At 29.9% G+C, this 24500-nt stretch overlaps 1 protein-coding gene across 10 annotated transcripts; it reads right to left on the reverse strand.

The window, feature by feature from the left end:
* Positions 1-6072: 6072 nt before the first annotated feature.
* On the reverse strand, positions 6073-22897 carry LOC141528725 (cystinosin-like). Of its 10 annotated transcripts, none has more exons than XM_074244922.1 (10): positions 22632-22897; positions 18330-18643; positions 17905-17956; positions 17549-17639; positions 16679-16861; positions 13065-13305; positions 12872-12991; positions 12482-12770; positions 12211-12313; positions 10479-12138 (listed from the first exon to the last, which is right to left on the reverse strand). In XM_074244922.1, the coding sequence occupies exons 2-10, from the start codon at positions 18369-18371 to the stop codon at positions 12078-12080; spliced, it is 1182 nt and encodes a 393-aa protein (XP_074101023.1). In that variant the 5' UTR covers positions 18372-18643; positions 22632-22897; the 3' UTR covers positions 10479-12077. The 10 variants fall into 10 exon arrangements, 8 of the variants coding, with proteins under 8 accessions (XP_074101022.1, XP_074101030.1, XP_074101023.1 ...); XM_074244924.1 differs by having other exon boundaries at positions 17905-17974; positions 18518-18643; positions 22632-22896; XM_074244926.1 differs by having other exon boundaries at positions 10480-12138; positions 18518-18643; positions 22728-22896.
* Positions 22898-24500: the final 1603 nt, after the last annotated feature.

The following is a 24500-nucleotide window of genomic DNA, read 5'->3' on the forward strand; positions in this document are numbered from 1 at the left end:
GAAAATCAAGCGCCCAATCAAAAATATTGAGGAAACCACCGACGTTAAGTGTGCCTCTTACTGTTCAATATACCCACAAAAACCTTACAAAGTTTCAATTCAATCCAGCCAACCGTTTTTTTCCCCACTTGATCGAATTTTTGAAAAAATTAAAGGAGCAAGAATTTCGATCTGAAAATGTCATAATTTTTATCAAAAATGAAAAAAATTTTCGTTACGAGCTAACGTTCGTAAATTGGGATAATTCTGGCGCAATCGGCGCTTCAGGATATCCCAGACGTGCTCGATAGAGTTAAGATCAGGGCTTACCGCTGGATGCCTTAACAACGTTATATCGTGTCTTTGGAAAAACCGACGGGTGACGTTTGCTGTGTGAGGCCGGGCATTGTCTTGCATAAAAATAAAACCTCTAGTTTGCTGCCGTAGAAGCAAGACAACAGGTCGTAAGATCTGATTAATGTAACGCGTAGCGTTTAGATTTTCGTGGACGATTACCAAAGGAGTTCGTGAAAATCTCGAAACTCCTCCCCAAACCATCACCGACCCTCCGTTGTAAGCAGCTACCGGTCGAGTGAAGTTACATGAAAAACGCTCTCCTTGACGGCGCCAAACTCGGGGTCTTCGGTCATTTCTAAACAGGCATACCCGACACTCATCAGAAAACAAAACATTGTTCCATTGCCTTACGGTCCAATGAACATGTTGACGAGCGTAAGCCAGACGGTTTCGGCGATGTATCGGTGATAACATCGGTACTCGGGCGGCACTTCTTGATCGCACTCCAGTCTCACGGAGACGATCTCGAACCGTTTGAACTGAAATATTCCGCGGTTGTTGTTGTCGTCGTCGTCGTTGTTGTTGCTGTTGTTGTTGTTGTTGTCGACGGTTCGGAAAATTTCGGGCGACAACGTTCGCAGGAACGAAAGGTTCTTGACGAACGCGCCGAACGATCGCTCGGCCATCACGAGGATTTGTTGCGCGACGACGACCTTGGCCAACTCGTCGTTGATAACCACCGGTTTCCAAATACCGATTGTATGCGCGAGATACGACAGATGAACTAACGTCCATACGATCCCCGACTTGTCGGTAATTGTACCCTTCTTCCACTAGAGTCACTATCTGAGCGACTTGTGGCGCGGATAAATGCCGCCTAGGCATTATGAAAAAAAATAAAAAGAAAACTAAAGTTTGCAAAAACTCAGTTAATTTGCTTTCCTAAAAATTAAAAAATACGGTAGTTTTGAGAAAAACTGTTGATTGGCTCGATTACCAAGAAAGCAGGTTAGTTTTAAGAAAAACTGTTTTTTTTTTAGACTGTAACAGGGTAAAATTACCCTTAATCGATAAGTCACCGAATATCGATAATTATTCGACATAGCACTGGCGCGTCTCGATCTTCGGGCCTAAAGGGAGAATAGGAGGGAGTGAGTTTGGGTTAAAATAGGTGGGCCGTGCAGTGGAAGAGGGAGAAGTAGTGTGACCGCCAGACTGAGTGCCACGGAGATCAAAAAGGACCGTTCCCGAGAGTACTGACGAGACGAAGGAAGCCAACTACAACTAGGACTTCATCCTCAACGAGTGAGTTAGATCATCGTTTTGTTAGTCAAGGTGTCAATTATTGCTCTGTGGAAAGGAAGTGGACCGCGGTTTATCCAATACCCAGTTACTTCTCCTAGACGAGTAGAACGCTAGTGATAATGTTTTATATCAAGAATTAATTATTAAGAATTCTAATTTGAGAATTAATTATCGAGGATAATATAGAGTGGAAAATTATGGAGAATATTATATTATAAAATTATTCCGTCAAGTATCAATTTAATAATTTTGGGATTAAGTCCGTGAAGTAGTCAAATTGAAATTACTGAAACTTGATAATTATCGGCGTGGACATTAAGTCCTAGAAATTAGTTAATTGAGTCAAAAATTGTCACAGTAAGAGTTTAGTCAGAATTCATTAATTAAACTTGTGTTAATAATTCTAAAGTGATTGTAAAACTTATATTGTGATTAATTTATTTAATTATCAAAAGTTAATTCAAGGTATTAAGACCTTTTGTTTTAAATAGTTATTGTATATTGTTAAGACCATGATTATAAGTTACTGAGGAATTTTAATCCATCTAATATTTTAACGGAATTAAAATTAACAATTGGAATTTGAGAATTGGTTGTAAATTGAATATTGGTTGTCGTTTTATTAATTTACTAATGATTGAATAATTGATCTAAAATATTTAATTAGAATTTGTTACAGTCAATTTTATTAAAGTAAAATTTATAAAGTAGAGTCAAGTTAGTAGTGTGAGTGTGAGACAAGTGTGGGTTATGTGTGAGTTGCAGAGTGATTAGGTCTATGTTTCGTCGCTGGACCGTTACTGCTGTAGCTGGTGTGGGTTATGAGAGTGTGCTGCAGAACATCTAGGTCTATGTTTCGTCGCTGGGCTGTTGTTCTGTAGTAAAGTGTGTATAAGCTGCAGGAGTATCTAGGTCTATGTTTCGTCGCTGGGCTGTTACTCCTGTGAGCCGAGTTAACGATCCTAGTATATGATTCGTCTCTGTGCAGGTGACAGTAGTTAGAAATCGGGTAGACGCCGGGAGGGGCCCGTCACGTGTAGACGCCGAAAGGGGCACGTGTTAGAAATCGACGGGTAGACGCCGAAAGGGGCTCGTCGAGAATAAGTTAGAAATCGTCGGGTAGACGCCGAAAGGGGCTCGTCGAGATTAAGATATTGTTAAGTGTGGTTAGTGTGTGTATAAATGAAATTTGTTAACTAATTTTAAATCAACTCTGTTAAGTTTTAATTTTTATTGTTAATAAATATCGATCGATCTTGTTAATTAAATTTTTGTTATTTAACAGCAACCTTCCTCCACTCTCTCTACCCTAAGATAGGATTTTCTCACCTCTGGACCGGTTCCAGGAACCGTGATTAATAATCCTGGTGGCGCCCTGATAATTTTATTGTTGTTAGTTTTGTTAGTAAATTTTAAAATTGATTAGGGGCCAACCTGAGCAGGTAAAACTGTTACAAGACACTGTTGGAATTCGCACGAAAAAATTATTGTCCCAATATTCGTAGAACGAATATTCGACTTGCCTTGGGGGTATCAACTTTTAATTTATTCAATTAATTTGTGACTAGGAAACTTAAAGTGCGGAAGAGTAAAATCGGTGAGAAAGTGAGTCGCGACATGTTTTTTGATTTGGGCCAATTGAAAAAAAATTAAAAAAAATTTTTTTTTTTTTCTCAAAAATTTTCAAGTCACTAATACAGAATTGAGAGAAAAATGAAAAAAAAAAATTTTTTTCATTTTTGATAAAAATTATGACATTTTCAGATCGAAATTCTTGCTCCTTTAATTTTTTCAAAAATTCGATCTAGTGGGGAAAAAAACGGTTGGCTGGATTGAATTGAAACTTTGTAGGGTTTTTGTGGGTATATTGAACAGTAAGAGGCACACTTAACATCAGTGGTTTCCGCAATATTTGTGATTGGGCGCTTGATTTTCCTAAAAACGACAAAAAGCCCTTTTTTGGATGTTTTTTCAAATTCATGTAATGATTGAAAAAAAATTTTTTTTTCAAAATTCAATTACCAATCCTTGTAGAGAATTTATTCAAGTTTTTAAAACCAACCTCAAAATTTCTGTGCAATCATTGGTTGCTGAGATATTGGTAATCAAAGACAAAATGATCTTTTTCCATTCAAACATCGATATCTCAGCGAGAAATGCTCGTATCGAGATTTTAAAAAAACGAAATTAAATCTGAATAAACAAGCTATCCGGTCCATATGGAGGTTGAGTCGAAAAAATTTTTTCCACGTCCGTAGATTAAAAAAAAACCAAAAAAATTTCGAAATTTTTTTTTTCGGTGGTTTTTTTATGATTACTCGAAAAATATTTTCAAAAAAAAATTTTCAAACTCAGATCCAAAAACAAAACATTTAGAGCTACAATTTGCTTTTTTGAAGTTATACTTCTTTAGGCGCGTTATGAAAAATTGATGAGAGTGAAATTTTACGTCGCGCGCGCACACCGTGACACAAAATTAACAGAAATGAAGTTGCCCACTAAATCGCTCATTAAGTTGAGGAAAAAATGCTACCAACAAAACAGAAATAGAACCTCTATTAGTGGCGCATGTTGGCACGCACGCCGCTTTTGTTCACTGTGTATTTATATTTATATTATTTATTCACATGCTTTGAGTTTCTACATTTAAAACACGTGTTATAATCAGAAGTGATTTGAATTAAATATTTAAATCAATACTAATTAATATTAGAAAATATTTGTGAAAAAACTGTGCTCATCAACCTTCCTAAGTGCTCCAATACAATTTAGATTAACTCTATCTGTATGTATTATTTAGTAATATAAATGACAAAATTATTATTTAATATAATTCATACTAAATATTATTAAATTATTAACGTAAAATATTTATTATTAATTATTTAATATTTAAAAAAAAAAAAGAAATAAATTTAATAAAACATTAAGTGAAAAATTTGTGATAAAAAATTAAAATTGAACATCAAATTTAAATATTAATTTCTAATATTTATTATTAAATTGAGTGAATAATATAATAAAATAATTAATAATTAATAATAATAAACATAATTTAAAAACAACATTCGAATAATAATAGAATTTATGTTACACTTAATGTACGAGAATAATAATAAATATTTATTTATTTAATTTTTCAAATGTAAACTGAACTTTATTGACTATAATAACTCCTTTTCCAGTCTTGGATTATTTTATTGTAATTAATTATTTGCATACAATCAAAAACTATTTTTTTTTAATGTTAAAAGTATTAAAAAACTATTAAAATTATTATGCCAAAGAAGTATAACTTCTTACACGTGTACATAAGTACACGCACCCTTTTTTTTTTTGCTGTACGACCATTTTTGTATAAGTTACAGCCTGTTGAAAATCCCCCAAAAATTTGGATTTTTTTTCTGCTCCCTTAATTTTTGTGAGAAGTGTATAATAAATGATTGACGGATAATAATTGATAAATTACCCTGATAGCCACCTTACCTATAACTTACTGTCAATCTACGTCCGCAATTTGAAGCAAACTTGACGGAAAGAGTTGGCAAAGCGAGCGATTACCTATTAGTTACCTATAACTTACTCTGCAAATAGACGTCAAAACTTGCTGTACAAGTATTTCCTTCAAATTGTAGTAAAGTTGAAAACAAATTTAACTACAAGTTTGATTGTTAACTTGTATTCAAGTTGCGGCCGTAGATTTCTGTCAATTTGCTTACAACTGTTGTTGAGTGAAGAATTACCGCCAACTTGATGTATAACTTAACCGTAACTGCTGGGAATCAACACTTACTGAGAAAGCGCTGGCTATCAGGGTAATGATTTTTTTCTTATTTTATTCGTTTTGATAAGAAACCCCATAAATCAATCAACTTTCAATTTATATTATTGATTGATGTGATAGACAATAAAATTTTTCCATGCTAGAATCTTTTTTAGGGATGTTAAAATTATTATTATTGATCATTGGTTGATGGTAATGCAAACTGAAGGTAATTCCCTCGTCGGAGTCGTTTTCTTAGGATTTTTTTTTAATTCTGGCAGATTAATGTTCATATAATTTCAGAGATATTTAATTTCAAAGTTGAAGTTTTGAACGCTCTTATACATTATAATGTATACGGTATACGGGATATCCAAAAGTTTACCTAGAAACATTTTTATATCTCAGAAACTTTTCTTAGGATCTTTTTTAAAAACTAGAGTAAAGTTCACTAACAGCTAAATAATTTTTTAAAAATAATTTCATTGATAATTATCACACAGTTTCAGAGATATTCATGAATAAGTAATGAAAAATTTATCAGACTTTAGCCGAGGAAGGGATACGTTAATAAAACTATGGCAACAACGCAAGTTTTGTGAGCCACGAAAAAAGTATGAGACGCGCATGCAATGAAAAATTTGAAAAGGTTAGTGTACATTAGGTGTAATATTATAGTTATTAATTTTATTTATTTAAAAAAAAAATAACAATGATTATTTTATGAAAATAAGTATTTTTCTGTATTTATTAAAAATTCAAAAAAGTTAACAATTTTAATACAATAATATATATTAATCTTTCATAAGTTATAAAAATAATAGTCAGATGAAATAATAAAAAATAGTAAAATTTGAAATCAGTTAATACATCAACACAAAAAATTTCATTACTGATTTTTCTGAAAAAATAAAACAATACTGTCAATTATTTTTTTTTCAGACAAAAATTTTTCAAACATTGTAATTATATTTCCGAACAAATGTATGTAAACAAATAAATAAACGCATATATCAAAACAGAGGTTAGTCTACAGCTGGCCCAAAACACTACAGTGTAACCACAACAAAATATCTTAACGCTCATGCAGTGTTGCCAGACTTCAAACGAACAGTTTCTCATTCGTGATTGGCTAAAATAAGTACATAAACAGCAAAAAGTTTTAGGTTTGTGAATAATGACTCTCACGTATATATACCGTACACTCTAACATAAACTTTTGACTACGGAAGTCTCGAGGGTCCTACCCGAGAAAATTTATCCGAGAAAAATGTTTTTTCCTTCTCCTGAAAAATTTAGTATTTTTGACTTAAAGGGTTTCTCAAATAAACAATTCAAATATATAACTTATAATTTATAACAAATATACTTCCTATTGAAAAATAAATTTCTATAACAATTTTTGAATACTGTTTAAGTTGTATCTAATAAGATTTCTTGTTTATCATCAAATTTTTTAAAAATTCGTAAATTATAAAAAAAGAAATAAACATTCATTTTGTTGAGTTCAAGTCAGTTGAGCAAATTTCAACATTTTTTACATTTTTACAAACCTAATTATTGCGTGGTCCCAGTACACTATAGTATTGTAGCTAATCTAGTAATACTTTGAAGCATTTGTCTTTTTATTCAAATCTTGAAGTCTTCCATACAATACTATGATTCTATGACAGTTGTGTTTGATTCTGATCTCAATAAATCAGATGTATGCCTAAAAATATAAAGTTAAAATTATTGTTACTAATTAGTTATCAATTATGAATAAAGGAGACCGGGGTACGGAGATTACCCTTAAAAATTTGGCAGAAAAACTTTTATTTATGGGTTTGATAAATTTGCCAAGTTTCAGAGCAATCCGGAGTACCCAGGACGAGACGGTTCACCCTCCACAATTTGACTAAAATAAAATTATTTTCATCGTTAATGTTTTAAAGGTTCCCGTGAAAAAATTTTCTGATCAGACTATGTCAGGCCTGATATAAACCGTCCATATCAGGCCTGGATGGAAATTGACCTGATTTATATATATCGGGCTTGATGTATAAATCGGGGTTGATTTTTTTTTGAGCTTTTTTTTGCTGTTTTGAAAAAAAAAAAAACGCTATCTCTTGAACCAAATAATATTCAGTTCTTGAAAGTAAACCAAATTTTTTTTAGTTGAAGAAAATTATTCTTGGATGACGAATTTAATTGCAACGATTAAAGATTACATACTTTTAGATGAATCTCTATCTAAGATGATGAGATTCATCAAGAAAAGAAATCCTTGGAAGGACACAAGGTGACAAAATAATTTCCACACATCAAAAATATCTCTCTCCATTTAAAATATTTTTTTTATCAGAGTGAAAAAATTACTCTTTATACACGGAGAAAATTAAATGATAGCAGTTACTATTTAGTTATCATAAAAATTTTTACTATCAACCCAATAGTAGTGAATACTATCTAGATGTTTGTAGAAATCATCTATATGGTAGCATTCACCATATTTATAATAATTGTTACAATACTGTATGTTAACTAGAGTTAATTACTGTTATCATTTGTCGAGTCGTCTCGTACATATACGATGGAGTATATACGAGAGTGTACGTAGAGAAAAATCATGCATGTATTGTGCTACACACAATTACATCTATATCTGTTGAGAGAGAGCGTGGGCGTACGAAATCAGATGACTATATCTATATATTAGCACTAGCTTCGACTAGAAGATTCTCGAACAATTTTCTTACCGGAATTCGTTTAAATTCGGGAGTCATCGTAGTCGTCAAGTTGCGGCGTAGGCGCAGAACGGTATCGCGCAGATCGGGGCCGTATAGGAAAAACCGAATTGGCTCGTGCGGTGGCCAGGACCACTAATTGCTCTGAGGCCCTTGAATCAGTAGTAATTTACGCAATCGCTCTTGCACATTACATAGCATACAATACAATTCATAAATTTTCAAAGGTCATATCGTTTTTACTTCACTTTACTCAATATCATTCAATTCATCTTCACAAACTCAGCTGAATCCAGTTATTCGCTGATCAGTGCAATTTTGTAGAAATTTGCGCGACAATTCGGGCAGACGCCATACATCCGAGCTCTCTCCTTCACATTTTTTGGGTATTGACGGCCCGTGGTTGATCACGCCGCCTTGGCTTTGATCGGTTATCGCACACACACATACAATTTAACACGACTCTCAACGAGTCGTTAATATTCGCCTATAATTGGCAATACACATTGAACTATCCAACAGGAATAGTTCAATATTATTATAGTTACGGTCCCGCCCTGACTACACATTGACTATCCAACGGGAATAGTTCAATATTATTATAGTTACGATCCTGCCCTGACTAAACAACAATAGTTACGGTCCCGCCCTGACTAAATAACAATTACACATTCATACACGATTTTTCTTGTACTTATCATCGAGAAGGTTTTTTTATCTGGCTTCACCAGATTTTTCCTCCTCTGGGACAATAAACTTCTTCCTGTTGTCCCAAACATCGAGTGTAATTTATTTAAAATTCCTATCCATCCAAAATATTAATCAAATCAAATTTTGAAAACCTGAAGCACGAAATCTCGGCGCTTTGACGAGCTTTCGACAAAACACCATTCTAAATGGTTATATTTATAATTTCTGATGGTAACAGTTACCATCTGGAATTATAACAGTTACCATCTGAGGAAGTAAATAAAATTTAAACATCAGCGTTTAAATACCACGATCAAAAACATAAGTATACATGGAAAGTAAAATATAGACATTATTCCTATAAATTTATGGGATTATCTCTTGTACTGATTATAGGAACGATAACTATAATTGTGGGAATGATGCCCATAACATTAGGAAGTGATCCTAGAATTTATAAGATCGTCTCCCATAATTATAGAAATAGTTCCGATACGATCTATGGAGTGGTAAATAAATAAAATTTTACTTTATTAAATAATTACTTTTGTTAAATTGCATATACTATTGCAAGTACTTTCTTAACTATTATTAACTATTCTTATTAACTTAACTATTCTTAACTATTGACATTTAAAAAAATATAAGCTCATCCCAATATTACCCTCATTAAGAGCTTTCATTTAAGTACCCATATACATTTAAATAAATTTTTCATATATGCGTATATATAATACATATAAATATATATGAAAAATTGATGTGGGTACTTAAATGAAAGGTCTTGATAAGTCTACCCGTGAAAAAATATTCTGATCAGACTTGATATGTTCTGATATATACATGTATAATTTTTGATAGGCCCTGATGTGAATTAATATGGAAATTGGCCATAACAGGCCTGATATAGCTTGATCAGGCTTAATATGGCTTGATCTGGCTTGATATAATTTGATCTGGGCTGATATAGCTTGATATATCTATATATAATTTGTTAATATATTCTGATATGGCCTGATATAATATGATATGTCTGTTTATAATTTTTTTATATGTTTTGATATGATTTTATCAAGCTGGATCTGACTTAATAGTATCAAATAAAGCCAAATCTGAGTGCTAATTCTGTTATACGGTCACTAGGTTTTGAAAGTCTAAGAATCGGCGAATTTACATTTTTAATTTTTTTTAATCAATATATTTTATGGCAGATTTACGGTATAAACTATAAAAATGGTAAAATGTGTAAATTAAATTTAAAAAAAGTTTTCAAAGTTGCTCTAAAAACTCTTCAATTAATTTTGTACTTTTCAATTTTTTCACAAAATTTTTTTTAATTGAGAAATTGATATTTTAGAATTTTTGATTTATAAAATTAATTTTTTCACTAATTAAACACAAATAAATAAATTTCAGGCGCGCAGTAGCCTATCGGTTCCGGCCCTTGCTTTCCAAAATGCATTGAACCGGGTTCGAGTCCGGCGTACACCAATGAGTATTTTCAATATTTAAGTGTATTATTCTGCTGAGCCCAAAAAAAGTGTAAAACGAGTTCCAATCTCAAAAGTTCCCCCCTAGTAAGTCGCTCATGACCTTAGTAGTTTATGCGACTTTAAATTTAAAAAAAAAAAAAAAAAAAAAAAAATTTCATACATTTCTCAAATTAGTCTACATTTTTCAGAAACTTAAAAATAAAAAAGAACTACTGTTGTAAACCAATCGGTTACCGTTTTTTATCCGACTTAGAACTTACAAAAAATAAAATTTTATTTTTTAATTTTTAAATATAATATGAAATTAATATTATTATTATTTTTCATGCAATATTATGCCAAATGAAAAAATCTTTTGTGTATGATTTACATATTCATCATGAAATGTACTTTTCAGTTATTCCTTCATGTATTATTAAAATTATTTGAAAATTTTGGAGAAAATTTAAATAATCAATAAAATTTTTACAAATCTGACAGCATATTAGTTAGTTACAAAGACATCACCTTGGAGAAATCACATGTTCCGCTCTGTCAAAACTAGTATTAAAAGTCTTCGATAGATAGCACATGGCCGCAGAATTGTTCTTTTTCTAGATACTTGTCTTTGAAGTTTTAAGTTCCAAAAAGAGTAGGATTTTTGCATTCTATTGCAGAGTGTATCTGTTTTTGAATAAAGTTGTACCAACAACTACAATAAATTTTGTATCAACTACAAATTAGTACCATTCATATTTTTTAAACAACGAAATAAAATCAAAAATTATAAATTTTATTTATGCTTCAGTTTTGTCTGCATCTAGATATGGCCAATTTCCATATCAGGTCTGATCAGAATATTTTTTTACGAGTAACATCAGGATGAGCTTATATCTTCAAAAATTACAATGGTTCACGACATACAAGGTCATTTCTTAATTATGTATCTAGAGATAGAGAATTTTCGAATGCAGACTAAATCCTTATCATAATAAATTGACTATCGGTGAGAATGATATAAAACCTTGAAAAGACACAAATTCAAGTCAAGACCTTTGCAGTGACAGTAAACATTAAAAGTTTCCATACCATTGTAGGAATCATTCCAATACTATCATGGAAACTATTTTTATAGCACTATAGAAAAAATTTCTATATAATTATAAGAACTATTGCCATAATGAATTTTAATTTTGATAAATTACAGAATATTGCGAGACGTTGAGACTTCTTTTGTTTTGAATTAAGTTGAAAGTTTTTGATAGTTAATTTTTTTTTTGGATAATTAAACGAAAAATAATTAATTACATTTAATGCGACGAACTGATATTTTTTTGTTGTTGCGATGAGTTAATGAATCAGCGAATCGACGAAACGTCGATTATCATTATTACTGTGAATTAGTTTTTTTTTGTTTAATAATTGGTTAATTCCATACAACTGAGCAATCTCTTTTTTTGTTAAATAAATTTATGATTTGTTTCTTTAAATGACTGAAAAAATATAACCATCCTGATAGTGACTGTTACCATCCTGATTGTAACTGTTACTAAAAAAAAATGGTAACTGTTATCATAAAATAGTATATTACACCCCTAGGGAAGAAAAGTAAGAAATGTCTCAGAGTACATGCAATTGTTGGTCGAGGCGAAACCGAGGTCAACAAACATGTGATCTGAGGCTTTCTTATTTACTTCCCGAGGAGTGTACTATTTTTTTCCCCGACGAAGACGTAAAGCGGAAACTTCGTTTAGTGCAGCAGGGCTAAAATTGACTCTTTACGCCCGGAGGGGAAAAAAAATAATAACACTAACCATCTTTACATTGAAAAATGTTTTAATCGTCCTAGATGATTGGAGCTACAAATTTAGTATGATGAACCCAATCATTTAATTTTCTCCGTGTACTGTAATTATTAATTAATCTAGTATGACATAAAAATGGGAGCAACAACAAAAATTGTAAGCGTTGTACTAACCTATAGAATACGTAATGTTGTAAAAAAAAAAGTACATCAAAAGCAACTGAAAAGAAACCAAGACCGAATTTCGTAGGGTCACCAAAAAGACTCTTCCAATCATCTGAAACAATTATTTTGTAACTCTTTGATCATAATGATAAATCACTATGCTTTCGTTAAAATTGATAGCATGTAACTATTTACGGTACTTAGTAATATTGAATAACTAATTTAATATAATATTCATTTAGTTGTACAAATGTTCTATGTTAGTATCAAATTATCTTACCGTAGTTGTAAGCATTTAATACCATCTGAAGCATAGAAAGTATTCCACCCGTGAAATCTAAGATTATGTTACCGATACTCCACCCAACTGTGGATTTTCTTTTAAAGTTATAAAATGCTTGTGGTATGTATTTTATTAATGTAATAATTAATTTAATGTAACTGCATGAGTAGAGAAAATCCAACCATTTAATTTTTCCAACAACTCCTAAGACAATTAAAATAATTGTTGCTGCCGTGAATAATCCATGAATAATTCTAGCGGTGACTGATACTTTTTGGGTACCAACCTGGAAAATTTAGTAATGTTTTTTTTTAATTAGTATCATATTATTGTGTAACGATTATTTGGTTTAAGAATTTAATAAAAATGTAAGGTCTGCACTCATACCTCGTAGAAGAAACATTGTCCAATTGTAAAGGCAGTAGCAAAAAATGCGTGAATAGCAAAAAAAATGTCATTTATTTGAACTGGATTCAATCCTTTAGGATATCGACGAAAGTATTCTAACTGAAACAAAAAATTGTAATTAACTTGATGTTTTTTCAATATATTTCGTTTTGTAAATAATACAATTACGAACTTCGATTTGTGGTATCCAATAAAGTCCACAGTTAAATAGAGAATATAAAAAGAACCCCACAATATTGAGTGACAAAAAGTCAAAATTCAACCCTACAACGCTTTTTCGCTTGTAATTCGTATAAATTTGTGGGTAGAAACTGATACTCCATGCCAAGAAATATATCCAGCCAACAACTTCACTTATGTAGTATATAATCGTTGATCTCTCTATTGTTACTCTAACAAATGCATCTGCAAAACTGTTACATAAAAAATTATTGTTATTTTCCCGAGTCGAAATTTAAATCGTAGATTAAACGTATTGAACGTTAAAATCGTCATTTAAACGTAATGGACGTTTTTTGAACGTACCCAATGCATTATAAATATGAAAAGAACCAATAATGGGTGAAAATAGTAATATTAAAACTACTCAAATAACTACGCATTTTTAATTTTCTTAGCGGGAAGTTAAAAATTTTAATTTTTTTTTGTAAAAATCCACATGGATAAAAAATTTAACTTGACTCAAGATCAAGAATCTTGAACCAAAAACACCATTTTGAAGAAAATAACACTCTCAAGAAGAAAAATTCTTAAATCAAGAAAATTTTTTTTAACCAAGAATTATATCTTGACTAGAGAAATTTTTCCTCTTGACTTAAGAAATTCTTTATGAGGCCATTTTTTGTATAAAATCGTATGAATGATATTTCATAAAATTATACATAATTTTGGAAACCATTCCGAGCGTAAAAAATTTCGAAAAAGCATTTCTGTCAAAAAAAAAAATGGTAAATTTAAGTTAAGAAATGTAAAATCTCCCTAGCAAAACTGAAAAACAAATTTTTTTTTGTCTATTTACGTTTCAAGCATGTTGAGTTATTTGAGTAGTTTTAATATTACTTATTTTTACCAATTATTGGTTCTCTTAATATTTATAATACATTGAGTACGTTCAACATACGTTTTTAATGTCCATTACGTTCAACATACGTTTTTAACGTTCAATACGTTGAATCTACGATTTAAATTTCGACTCGGGTTATTATTGAGTCATAAATTTATTGGTGATTTCACTGCATTAACGTTACAATAATTTATCAATTTTAAGTTGTAGAAAAAAAAATCTCAAATCGAAAGATAATAATAAAATTTTTATAAGTCGACGAAGAAAAAACAATATACGTTTCAAATGAAGCACTAATAAAAATATTTTCATAAAATCTTTATAATCGATAGAATTCTAAGTAATTAAAAGTAATGGAACTAGAATAGTATATTACACACCATGGGCAGTAAATAAGAAAGCCTCAGATCACATGTTTATTGACCTCGGCTTCGCCTCGGACAACAATTACATGTGATCTGAGACATTTCTTATTTTACTGCCCTAGATGTGTAAAATACTATTTCTATTACATTTATTTTTGTGACTCTTTCATGAACACACTTGTCGCTATAATAGTAGATAATTTTTTGCAACTCTTTAGTAATTATGTAGTATTCATATATTCTCTTTGAGATTTACTTTAAAATTTAGTGATAATTTTACTTTTTTTCTAGCTCAGAAATTTCGAGCCAAATTGAAGACTTTTAAAAAGTTAAAAAAAAAAAATTCTGAAAAAAAGGTTTTTATCGGGTAAGAAGGGATAACAATCTTTAAGTCAAATTGGAAAAGGTCGGGGTCATAAGTTGTCGATTTAACTTAAAATGTCCCACCTATAATCGATTCTGTAAAAAGAAAAAAATGAATAAAAGAAAAAAAACAATAGGGTAAAAGACCCCATCGGTGGCGGGGACTCCATTACTGACTTTTTCTTTGATTTTGGTACTTATTCAATAAATAAAATCATTAATTTCAATAATGAATATATTATCTCCAATCTTTAAGAACTTTAAATCAAAAAAATTTTTCATTTTTATTCCAAGTAGAAAATTTTTTCATTGAAAGAAAAAGTGCCATTAATGAGGGTTAACGGTGCCACTAACAGGGTTTTTTACCTTAGTTCCAAAAAAACATTGACTTCATCTTATTTTATTCAAAAATAATTTCAATTTTTCTTAATATTTTCTTGACATATCTATCTCAATTTTTTTTGTATATTAGCATAAATTACTATAACTGATACTAACGATATCATTTAATATTTTGTGATGCTAAAATTTTCCATAAACACAAATCTCACGTTTTGTCAAAGCTCCAGAAACAATTTTATGTTGAAAAATGGGAAAATTGTGACAAGTTAATATTTTTCGAGTAGTAAGAATACACCCACACGCTTTCGCGTGGTGCAAGCAGCAATAATTATACAGTAAATAAATTAAATTAAATTTACTAGAATCTGTTAGAGTCAATGCTGTTCATAAGCGTTGAGTTTCTTATTTATTTCAGTATAAAATATTAAAAAAAAACGACTCATCATCAAGTTTACATCAATGAAAATAATTTGCTCAAAAAATTTGACCCTAAAGTCCATCATTACAACTTGCCTCTAAGTCTATACCTAAAGGCTGAAAATTTCACTGATTTTGTTTTTGAGCTCTTCGAGCTCAAAAGACTGATGTGGCTTTGATATACTAGCATTTTTGGAATTTTCAAACTACGATAACTTTTGAATGGATCAACCGATTTTCACGTGGTTGGCGGCGATTGCTGTTAATTTTAAGCTCTATCAAAAATTTGCAATGATGGAATTTGATCTAATCAAAAATTTCGGAGTTATTTTGAAAAAATACTTTTTTCGAAATTTTTTGTTTTCGATGTCTCACGACTGAATCAACCGATTTTGACGGGACTGGCGACAATCGACGTGGTTTTTCAAGTTTAAGAGCAAATTAGTTTTTGGATTGATCGGGGAAGCCGTTCAAAATATATTTCAAAAAAATCATATTTGAAAAATTTTATTTTTAAGATTTCTCAAAATTTAGCAAACGGAATTTATTCAAATTTTCACGAGATTTAAGGGCAATGATATGCTTTGGACCATCACTAATCTCAATTTGATCGTTTAAGACGTTCAAAAGTTATAAGAGGTTTACATATACACTTACATACTCTTACACACACGTACATGCGTACATACCCACACACAGACACATGTACCTAAAAAATGTTTTATTTTCTTAGCGAGAAGTTAAAAATTGAATAATTGTAGCCACTCGTTTTGTGAAATCAATTTATCGTTTCGAGTCCAATTACTAATTTACAGTCGTAGTGTGTCAATAATCAAATCTGTCAGTTTGCTTACGTGTTAGTGAATAACCGAATCGAAGTGAATTCGAAACTTAAATTTGTACACTACGAAATTGATAAATTTATTCAATTGATAAATTTATACTGAGAACAATGAATCTGATAGAAAAAAAACAAGACGACTTCTGCTAATAATTAAAAAAAAAAATGGAAAATTTGTCTATCCTTTTCTATTTAGAAAAAAAACCCTTCACAATATTTATTACAGTAAAATTATAAAATTTTAGTTTGTATTTTTATTTTAAGATAAAAAAAAATATTAAACAGTTTTCCCGTAATTCGCGGTAAAAAGAACCTCTAAATTTGTTGCTATAGATAGTTGGGGATTTCATTTCCATAATAAAATGAGTTGTAAAATAACAAATAAAATATCTTACTTCGTAACATTTGGAGTGACATCAGCACTAATCACTGAATAGCCGGGAAATAACCCAATCACAGTAATGTTCCAATGGGTATTTAGATCATTCTTTGATACATTGAACGTGGTAGGTTTTATCTCTAGGATATTTGCATGTTTGGCACTTAAACTGACATTTATTTGATCTAAAAGTTTGCTTCTGTACAAAAAGTAAAACAAGTTTATTATTTAATACTATTTTGAACTTTAATGCATCTATTCGAAACTAAGTGCCACAATGAAAAAGTAAGACTATCTATTTTCAGCTTTAAAAATAAAAAAAAATAAGATCTAAGTTTTTTTTTATACATTTAAGTATTTTTTTTCTACTAATGAAAGATGAAAAATAAAAGCTTTATTGATTCAAGAACTGTTTTCTGAATCAGGTTAATTTTTTTTAGTGTCGAAATTTAATCAAATCCTAAAAACTTGAATTTAAGTTAGACAAATGAAGTTTATACTTTTGATCAAAAAATTGAATGTAATGCATTTATTTATTTTATTTTATTTTTTTTTTTTTTTTCATTTTCAGTATTATACCTTTTTCATGTTGTACCTAAAGAGTAACAAATTTTTTTTTATTTGAAAGATTCAACTATCAAATTACAGACTTTATGAGAAAAAAGCTAGCGCTGCATAGTTTATGAAATATCATTTTAAAGAACTGTTTAAATTTAGAAATCTGTATAAAATTATTTTATTTAAACCTTGAATCAATTTTTTATCATTAATCCATCAAAAAGTAGTACAAACAAAAAAAAAATTTATGAATCATTTTATTTCTTAATTTTGTGCTGAGAATGACAAGAGCTTTATTTCCATTTAATTACCGGCACACAATACTTACGTCAAATATAAATCAAACGTATTACTATCATTGACAACTATTCTTAAGTCGTGCCTGTTAACTTTCAAATCAGCCCTCACACATTGAAAGACTAAAAAATTAAATAACAAGACAGTATTAAGAAAATATTTTTGCTTTATCATTACAAATTTATTAGGCAAGCGGAGCGAGCTTCTATACGGATAAAAATTCAGACTATTTTATTTGTAAATAATACTGATAATAATATATATATATATATATATATATATATATATATATATATATATATATATATATATATATATATATATATATATTATGGAACACGATTCGCAAGCCATTGTAGAGTTAAGCTATTAGTAAATTTACTGTACCTTGAAAGAATAATATCAATGGAAGAATCTTCATGATTTGGAAACCCATTGACTGAAATACAAAACAAGACTGTTTGGAAATTATAGACGATCGTGTAGTTTATTTTGAGAAGAGTGTATTAAAAAATTACAGTTCAGTCTACAGTAGAGTTGTAATAAAAATTACAAAAATCATAAAAGTTCATTTTCTTTGTATTAAAATAATAAATTGATAACATTTTAATTGTTTTTTATCATCGTAATTATCTAGTAAGAAGTGTTAACTATAAAAGTTAATTATTTTTAACGTACAGATTGATACTCTATACGATAAGAAAATGACTGATAAGAGAAAAACGATTTAAATCTTGAGTCAGTACTCTAGTACAAAGAAGATGATCAAAATCATTCACTACACTAGTTAATTTATAATAAATCAATCGTACATAAATAAATTGCTTATAGTAAATTATTACTATTAAATCCATTATATTGGGTAAAATTATATGCACTTATCAAGTAGGTGAATCCAAACTGGCAAAAACACTACTGCATGTTATTTTTCGATTTATGAAAATTTATTATAATCGAAACAGGTATATAAACATGTTATGTTTATGTTTATTTTTATTACCGCAATAGCTGAGGAAATCGTATTGAAGTTGTATTGGTTCGACTGTCAAAGAACGAAACCTGATGAAATCTTTTCTTTCAAGGTGTTGAGTTGCCGACAATCCCCTCCACAATCGTTATCCCCATCCTACAAATGCAATGACAAGCATGATCATAATACTCAACGTCATTTTATTTTATAAACGTCATATATTATTATACAGTCTACCGATAATATTCGATATCAATTGAAAAAAACTGGTCTGCAATCGTGACATCACTCATCGCCGGAAGCAAATTTTACACAACGGTAAAAAGAATTGGTCAAGATTAAAATGATGATTCGTTAAAGTTATGAATTACCTTCTGTTTGAAAACGACCTTTGTTCATGTGTAGTTCATTAAAAAAAAATTAATATTTTTTTTATTTTTATCATCATTATTATTATGGATTGATATAAAAAAATTATGCCAATTATGAATTTTTCCGTTTTTTTAAATTGTGATTGTTTTTAATTAGATAATGATTTCAAATATGTCTTAATGACAATGAAATACTTTACGTAATAGAAAAACCTTCTAATATGTTATGGCATGCTATTGATAGAACACGTGACACTTGATTCTATAAATTCTTACTCTCGTTGGATTTAACGATTATTGAAAGATTTCGGTTTAAATCTGATGATGTAAAACGAATCATGATAATTGTTTAGAAGGAGGGCCACACTAATTCCCGCAATAAAATCAACATGATTATATTTTTTTGACTATTTATTGCTTCTTTTCTTCTAATAAAACTTTATCGAATATAAAATAATTTGGGGGAAAAAAAAAAATTTTTGTATGTCAAATTTTCTTGTTAAAAAAATTTTTTTGTAAAAATCTTGACAACTAAAAAAATAGAGATTTTTTTCTTAAAATTGTTTGTTTTTACATGTGTAAAATATCGAAAATAATAAGAATAGGTATGTGTTTTTTAATAAATTGTATTAACAATTTTTTGGATTCATATCATTCTTTTCAACCAAAAAAACTCGAAACTAATTAAAAAATGTTATTCTGACCATTTTCAAGATATTTATATGGAATTCGCAATAAAACGTTACTTAAAGTAAGAGAATGCTCAATAATATCGGTATATTGACTTTTTCAATAAAGCCGAAAGTAGTAGTCCTCACTTCAAAAAAATTACCGGAAATATTGTTAATCAGAAACATAAAAATTTCATAACGTGCCTTGTTGCGTTAAAATACTAATTGCTAAAAATTTTGAAAAAATAAATTTTTATCTAAAATCGTTCAACGATACTATAATGTATTAAATGTATTATTATTAAGAGATATTTTATAGAAGAAGTGTTAATATTAATGATGAATGATGACTATTTAAAAAAATTAGGAAAACGGTTGACCCTACAGGCCATTCCTGCAACTCCCGCTAATTTTATACTTAAGCGCTCAAAATGTCATTTATTACGTTTTTGAGCTCTGCGAGCTTAAAAGTCAGATAGGACTTTAACAAAACACTATTTTTTGAATTTTCAAACTGTAAGAACTTTCGAACAAATCGACCGATTTCCACCCGGTTGACGGCTTTCGATGCAGTTTTTTAAGCTCCATAAATAATTTTTAAGTGTGAAGATATCAAATGAGGAATTTCGAAGTAATCCTGAAATAAATAATAGTTTTAAAAAACTAAAAAACACGTTTTTTATAGAAAACCGAACTAAAAAAATAGAAAATAAGTTTTAATAAATTTAAATTAAGAGTAGTGTTAAAAATTTCAATAAATGTAATTAATAATAGTCTAAATAAAAAAAATGTATTTTATTTTAAAAAAAGCGTGGGGTGCTTTTTAAGATATTTTAAAAATTATAATCACTCTACTCATATCTGTCGATAGAATATTTATATCTATTGACCCATGCACCCCACGCTTTTTTTAAAATAAAATACATTTTTTTTATTTACACTATTATTAATTACATTTATTGAAATTTTTAACACTATTCTTAATTTCCATTTATTAAAACTTATTTTCTATTTTTTTAGTTCGGTTTTCTATAAAAAACGTGTTTTTTAGTTTCTTTAAACTATTATTTATTTTCTACTTTTTAGTTTGGTTTATTTATAATAGCTTGTTTTTTTAATTTTAAACTATTATTTGGCAACTAACTTACCAGCATGCACTTTGTTAATATTAGATAAATCGTCTGAAGATAATGGTTGGAAAATTAAAATTTCTGCCTTATCGACTATAGATAAACATCATATAAATTAACAAAAATCTTATTTTGCAAATTGAAAAATGGAATAATTTTATCAAATTAATGTATTCTCATCGGTCCTCGATAAATCTACAAAGTTTGAACGAAATCTGGCCGTTTAAAGTGCGTCAAAATAGCACCCAAAGAAGTCGGTTACAAACATACAAATATACAAACATACAAGTGAAGGTAATAAAAAGCGTGTAAAAACAATTTTTTCGGTTTTCTTTCAACGATAACTCACGAAAAAATTGGCCGATTTTCACGCGGTTGGTAGCATTCGACACAGTTTCTCAAATTCTACGATATACTTTTAGACACAAATTGATCAGACCGGAAATTACGCCGTAATTCGAAAAAAATACTATTTTCCAATTTTTTTCGTCGACGATAACTCATGAACGAACCAAACAATTTTGACCGGCTCGGCGGCGATCGACGTGGTTTTTTTATGTTAAGAGCTAAGTAGTTTTCGGAATTGATCGGTCAGACCGTTTAGAAGTTATTCCAAAAAAAAACCACATTTGAAAAGATTTTTAACTTCCCGCTAAGAAAATTAAAAATTTTCGAAAATCGGGAAGTTATTGATTTTTCCCCGTTTGTTGAAAATCGAGTTTTCATCAGATCTCGATGTTTTGAAGTCCTAGGAAGCTTCCTAGCTAGCTGTCCTAACAATTCACGCGATGGTGTCCGTGCGGTGTGTGTGTGTGTGTGTGTGTGTGTGTGTGTGTGTGTGTGTGTGTGTGACCCTCTTATAACTTTTGAACGGCTTGACCGATCGAAACGCGGTTGGTGGCATTCGATTAGGTTCCACCAAACTTAGATTTCTTAAAGATTTGAACCGATTCGGACATGTAGATTCTAAGAAATCTCAAAAACACTGCAAAAAAAATTTTTTTCAAAAGTGGATTTGTTGGAATAACTTTTAAACGGCTTTACCGATCGATTACAAAAAATAATTAGCTCTCAACCTTCGAAATCGACGTCGACCAACTTCAACGGCGTCAAAATCGGTTCATTCATTCGGGAGATATCGTGAACGAAAGAAATCGAAAAAATAAAAAAAAATGGAATTTTTTTAACAAAAAACTCAACTTTAACTAAAATCTTACATCTGATCAATTTATGTTAATATATTGATTATAGTACTTAAAAAACTGCATCGATTGCTGTAAACCGCATGAAAATCGGTTTATTAAATTTTATGTTATAGCAGTTTAAAAATGAAAAAAATCGTTTTTCATCAAACTTTTATTAGACTTTTGGGTTCGAAGAGCTCAAAAGTATCAAACAGCTTATTTTTTAGCTTGGAGAGCTCAAAATATGACAATAAATTTTTGAACTCGAAGAGCTCAAAAACATCGCAAAAACGGCAAAATTGCAAGCGCCTAATAACTGAAGTTAGCGGGAAGTTGCAGGGGTGGCCTTTAGGGTCAACCGTTTTCCAAATTTTTTTTCATAGTTTTTTTAAGATTCCTGAAAATCCACCCGTCGGAATCGGTCCAAATAAGCCCTTTCAAATGACACCAACAGCGATCAAATCGGCCAAGCCGTTCAAAAGTTATGAGAGGTTTACATACATACATACAGACGCCATCGCGGGAATAGTCAGGGAAGCTTCCTAGGACCCAAAACATCAAGATCTGATGAAAACTCGATTTCCGGAAAACAGGTTAAAAACAATACCTTCCCGATTTTTGAAAATTTTCAATTTTCTTAGCGGGAAATTAAAAAGATACCATCTTAGTTTAGTAATCTCTTTATTGTAAGTTCTTAATTAAAGTAAAAAATTTTATTTATGAACATGTGGTTATGATATTATAATATCAGTTATATTGATACAAATATTATAGCTCTTTTTACTTACAATATAGAAAAACCATATGATGAAATTCCGTTTCTATTGACTCACTTTTAATTTATGAAAAAGATATTGAACACAATCAGCATCTAATAGACTTACTTCTGTAATTATTTTTGGAAATAGAACTAACTTCACGTATGATTTGGTGGAGAATCATCAAGAATCTAATAATTTAGTAAAAAAAAACTATGAGAAATAAGCAAGTGATAATTATAATCAAAACTATATTTCAGTGAGCACGTGTGAGCGCTACGAGCTTTGGAATCGAAATGATGGATCGATATCCTCGAAGGTCATGCAGTCGAGCCTCCCACTCTGATATTTAACTGACACAAATTGTCGGTGATAATGACATTTCCGAGTAATTGCAGACTAATAAGGCTGGACACTTAACATTGTTGTCACAAACCAATACTCAGTATTTTTCAGAAAAAAAATGTTTCACACAAAAATACTAATCATGAAAAATGTAAACATTGTTGACATAAAGAGGTCGGATAAGATGAAACCGTCAATATTCGATTATTGCGTATAATATCTATATATATACATATATTCTTATGTATAAGAATGAAGATATTCCCTACTCTTTCCGTTGCAGAGCAATCAGTAAAATTCTTTCTATCACACCATCCATAGATAATGTAGATTTTTCAGACTAGTCAGCCTGATATCCACCTCATACTATACCCTGATAGCCACCTTACCTATAACTTACTGTCAATCTACGTCCGCAATTTGAAGCAAACTTGACGGAAAGAGTTGGCAAAGCGAGCGATTACCTATTAGTTACCTATAACTTACTCTGCAAATAGACGTCAAAACTTACTGTACAAGTATTTCCTTCAAATTGTAGTAAAGTTGAAAGGAAATTTAACTACAAGTTTGATTGTTAACTTGTATTCAAGTTGTGGCCGTAGATTTCTGTCAATTTGCTTACAACTGTTGTTGAGTGAAGAATTACCGCCAACTTGATGTATAAATTAAGCGTAACTGCTGGGAGTCAACACTTACTGAGAAAGCGCTGGCTATCAGGGAAGTTTACTATAAGTTTGCAAATCAACTTGCATATGAGGATGGGCATTTGTGGACTTTACGTTAAATTAACTTAACGATAACTTGTCGCTAACTTATCCTGCAATCACCTAACTACAAGAACTTATAGTATGAGGTGACTATCAGGGAAGTTATATTACAAAATATTTTTTTTCAATTTTGACGTATTTAACATGAACATTTTCAACATTATTATTTATTTTATCGAAGTTAAAAGTTCAATTGAACCATTTTCAGGCAATATGTAATACTTATGCATGTTATTTTATCAAGAATTCTCAATAGATTCTAATGAAATTCGGTATACATATTTCTCGTACAAAAAGCTTGCATGAGCTCTCAAATGAGTGAAATCCTTCAATTATTTCAGAAATAGCAGCTCTTCGAAATGATCGAAATGTATGTAAAAATACGACAAATTTCAAATGTTATTTCATTTCATAAATTTTTTTAGTCGGTTAATATTAAATTATTATAAACTAATTTTTATGGACTAAAATTCATGAACATAAAAACAATTTCTTACACTGATAGAAGGATTTATTAACTATTAATAATTTAATTTATTTAAAGACAATTATTTAATTTATTAAATTATAATAAATATTTTTTAATATTCAATAAATATTTATTTGGGAGGAATGTACATTTATTAATATTTCATAAGGATTTATTACTAATTAACAAATATTTATTAACAGGATAATTATTTTGTTGAGTGAATTTGTTTCGCTTGCAATGTCATATCCCGACTAGAAATTTTAATGTAAGACCTATTGGGTCCTCATTGGGCTGCCTAATAGGGACCCCAAATAG

This window comes from Cotesia typhae, unplaced genomic scaffold (genome assembly GCF_013202065.1).
Source record: "Cotesia typhae breed Kobodo isofemale line unplaced genomic scaffold, CoteBio_Ctyphae contig_44, whole genome shotgun sequence".
In the NCBI taxonomy this organism is placed as follows: Eukaryota; Metazoa; Arthropoda; class Insecta; order Hymenoptera; family Braconidae; genus Cotesia; species Cotesia typhae.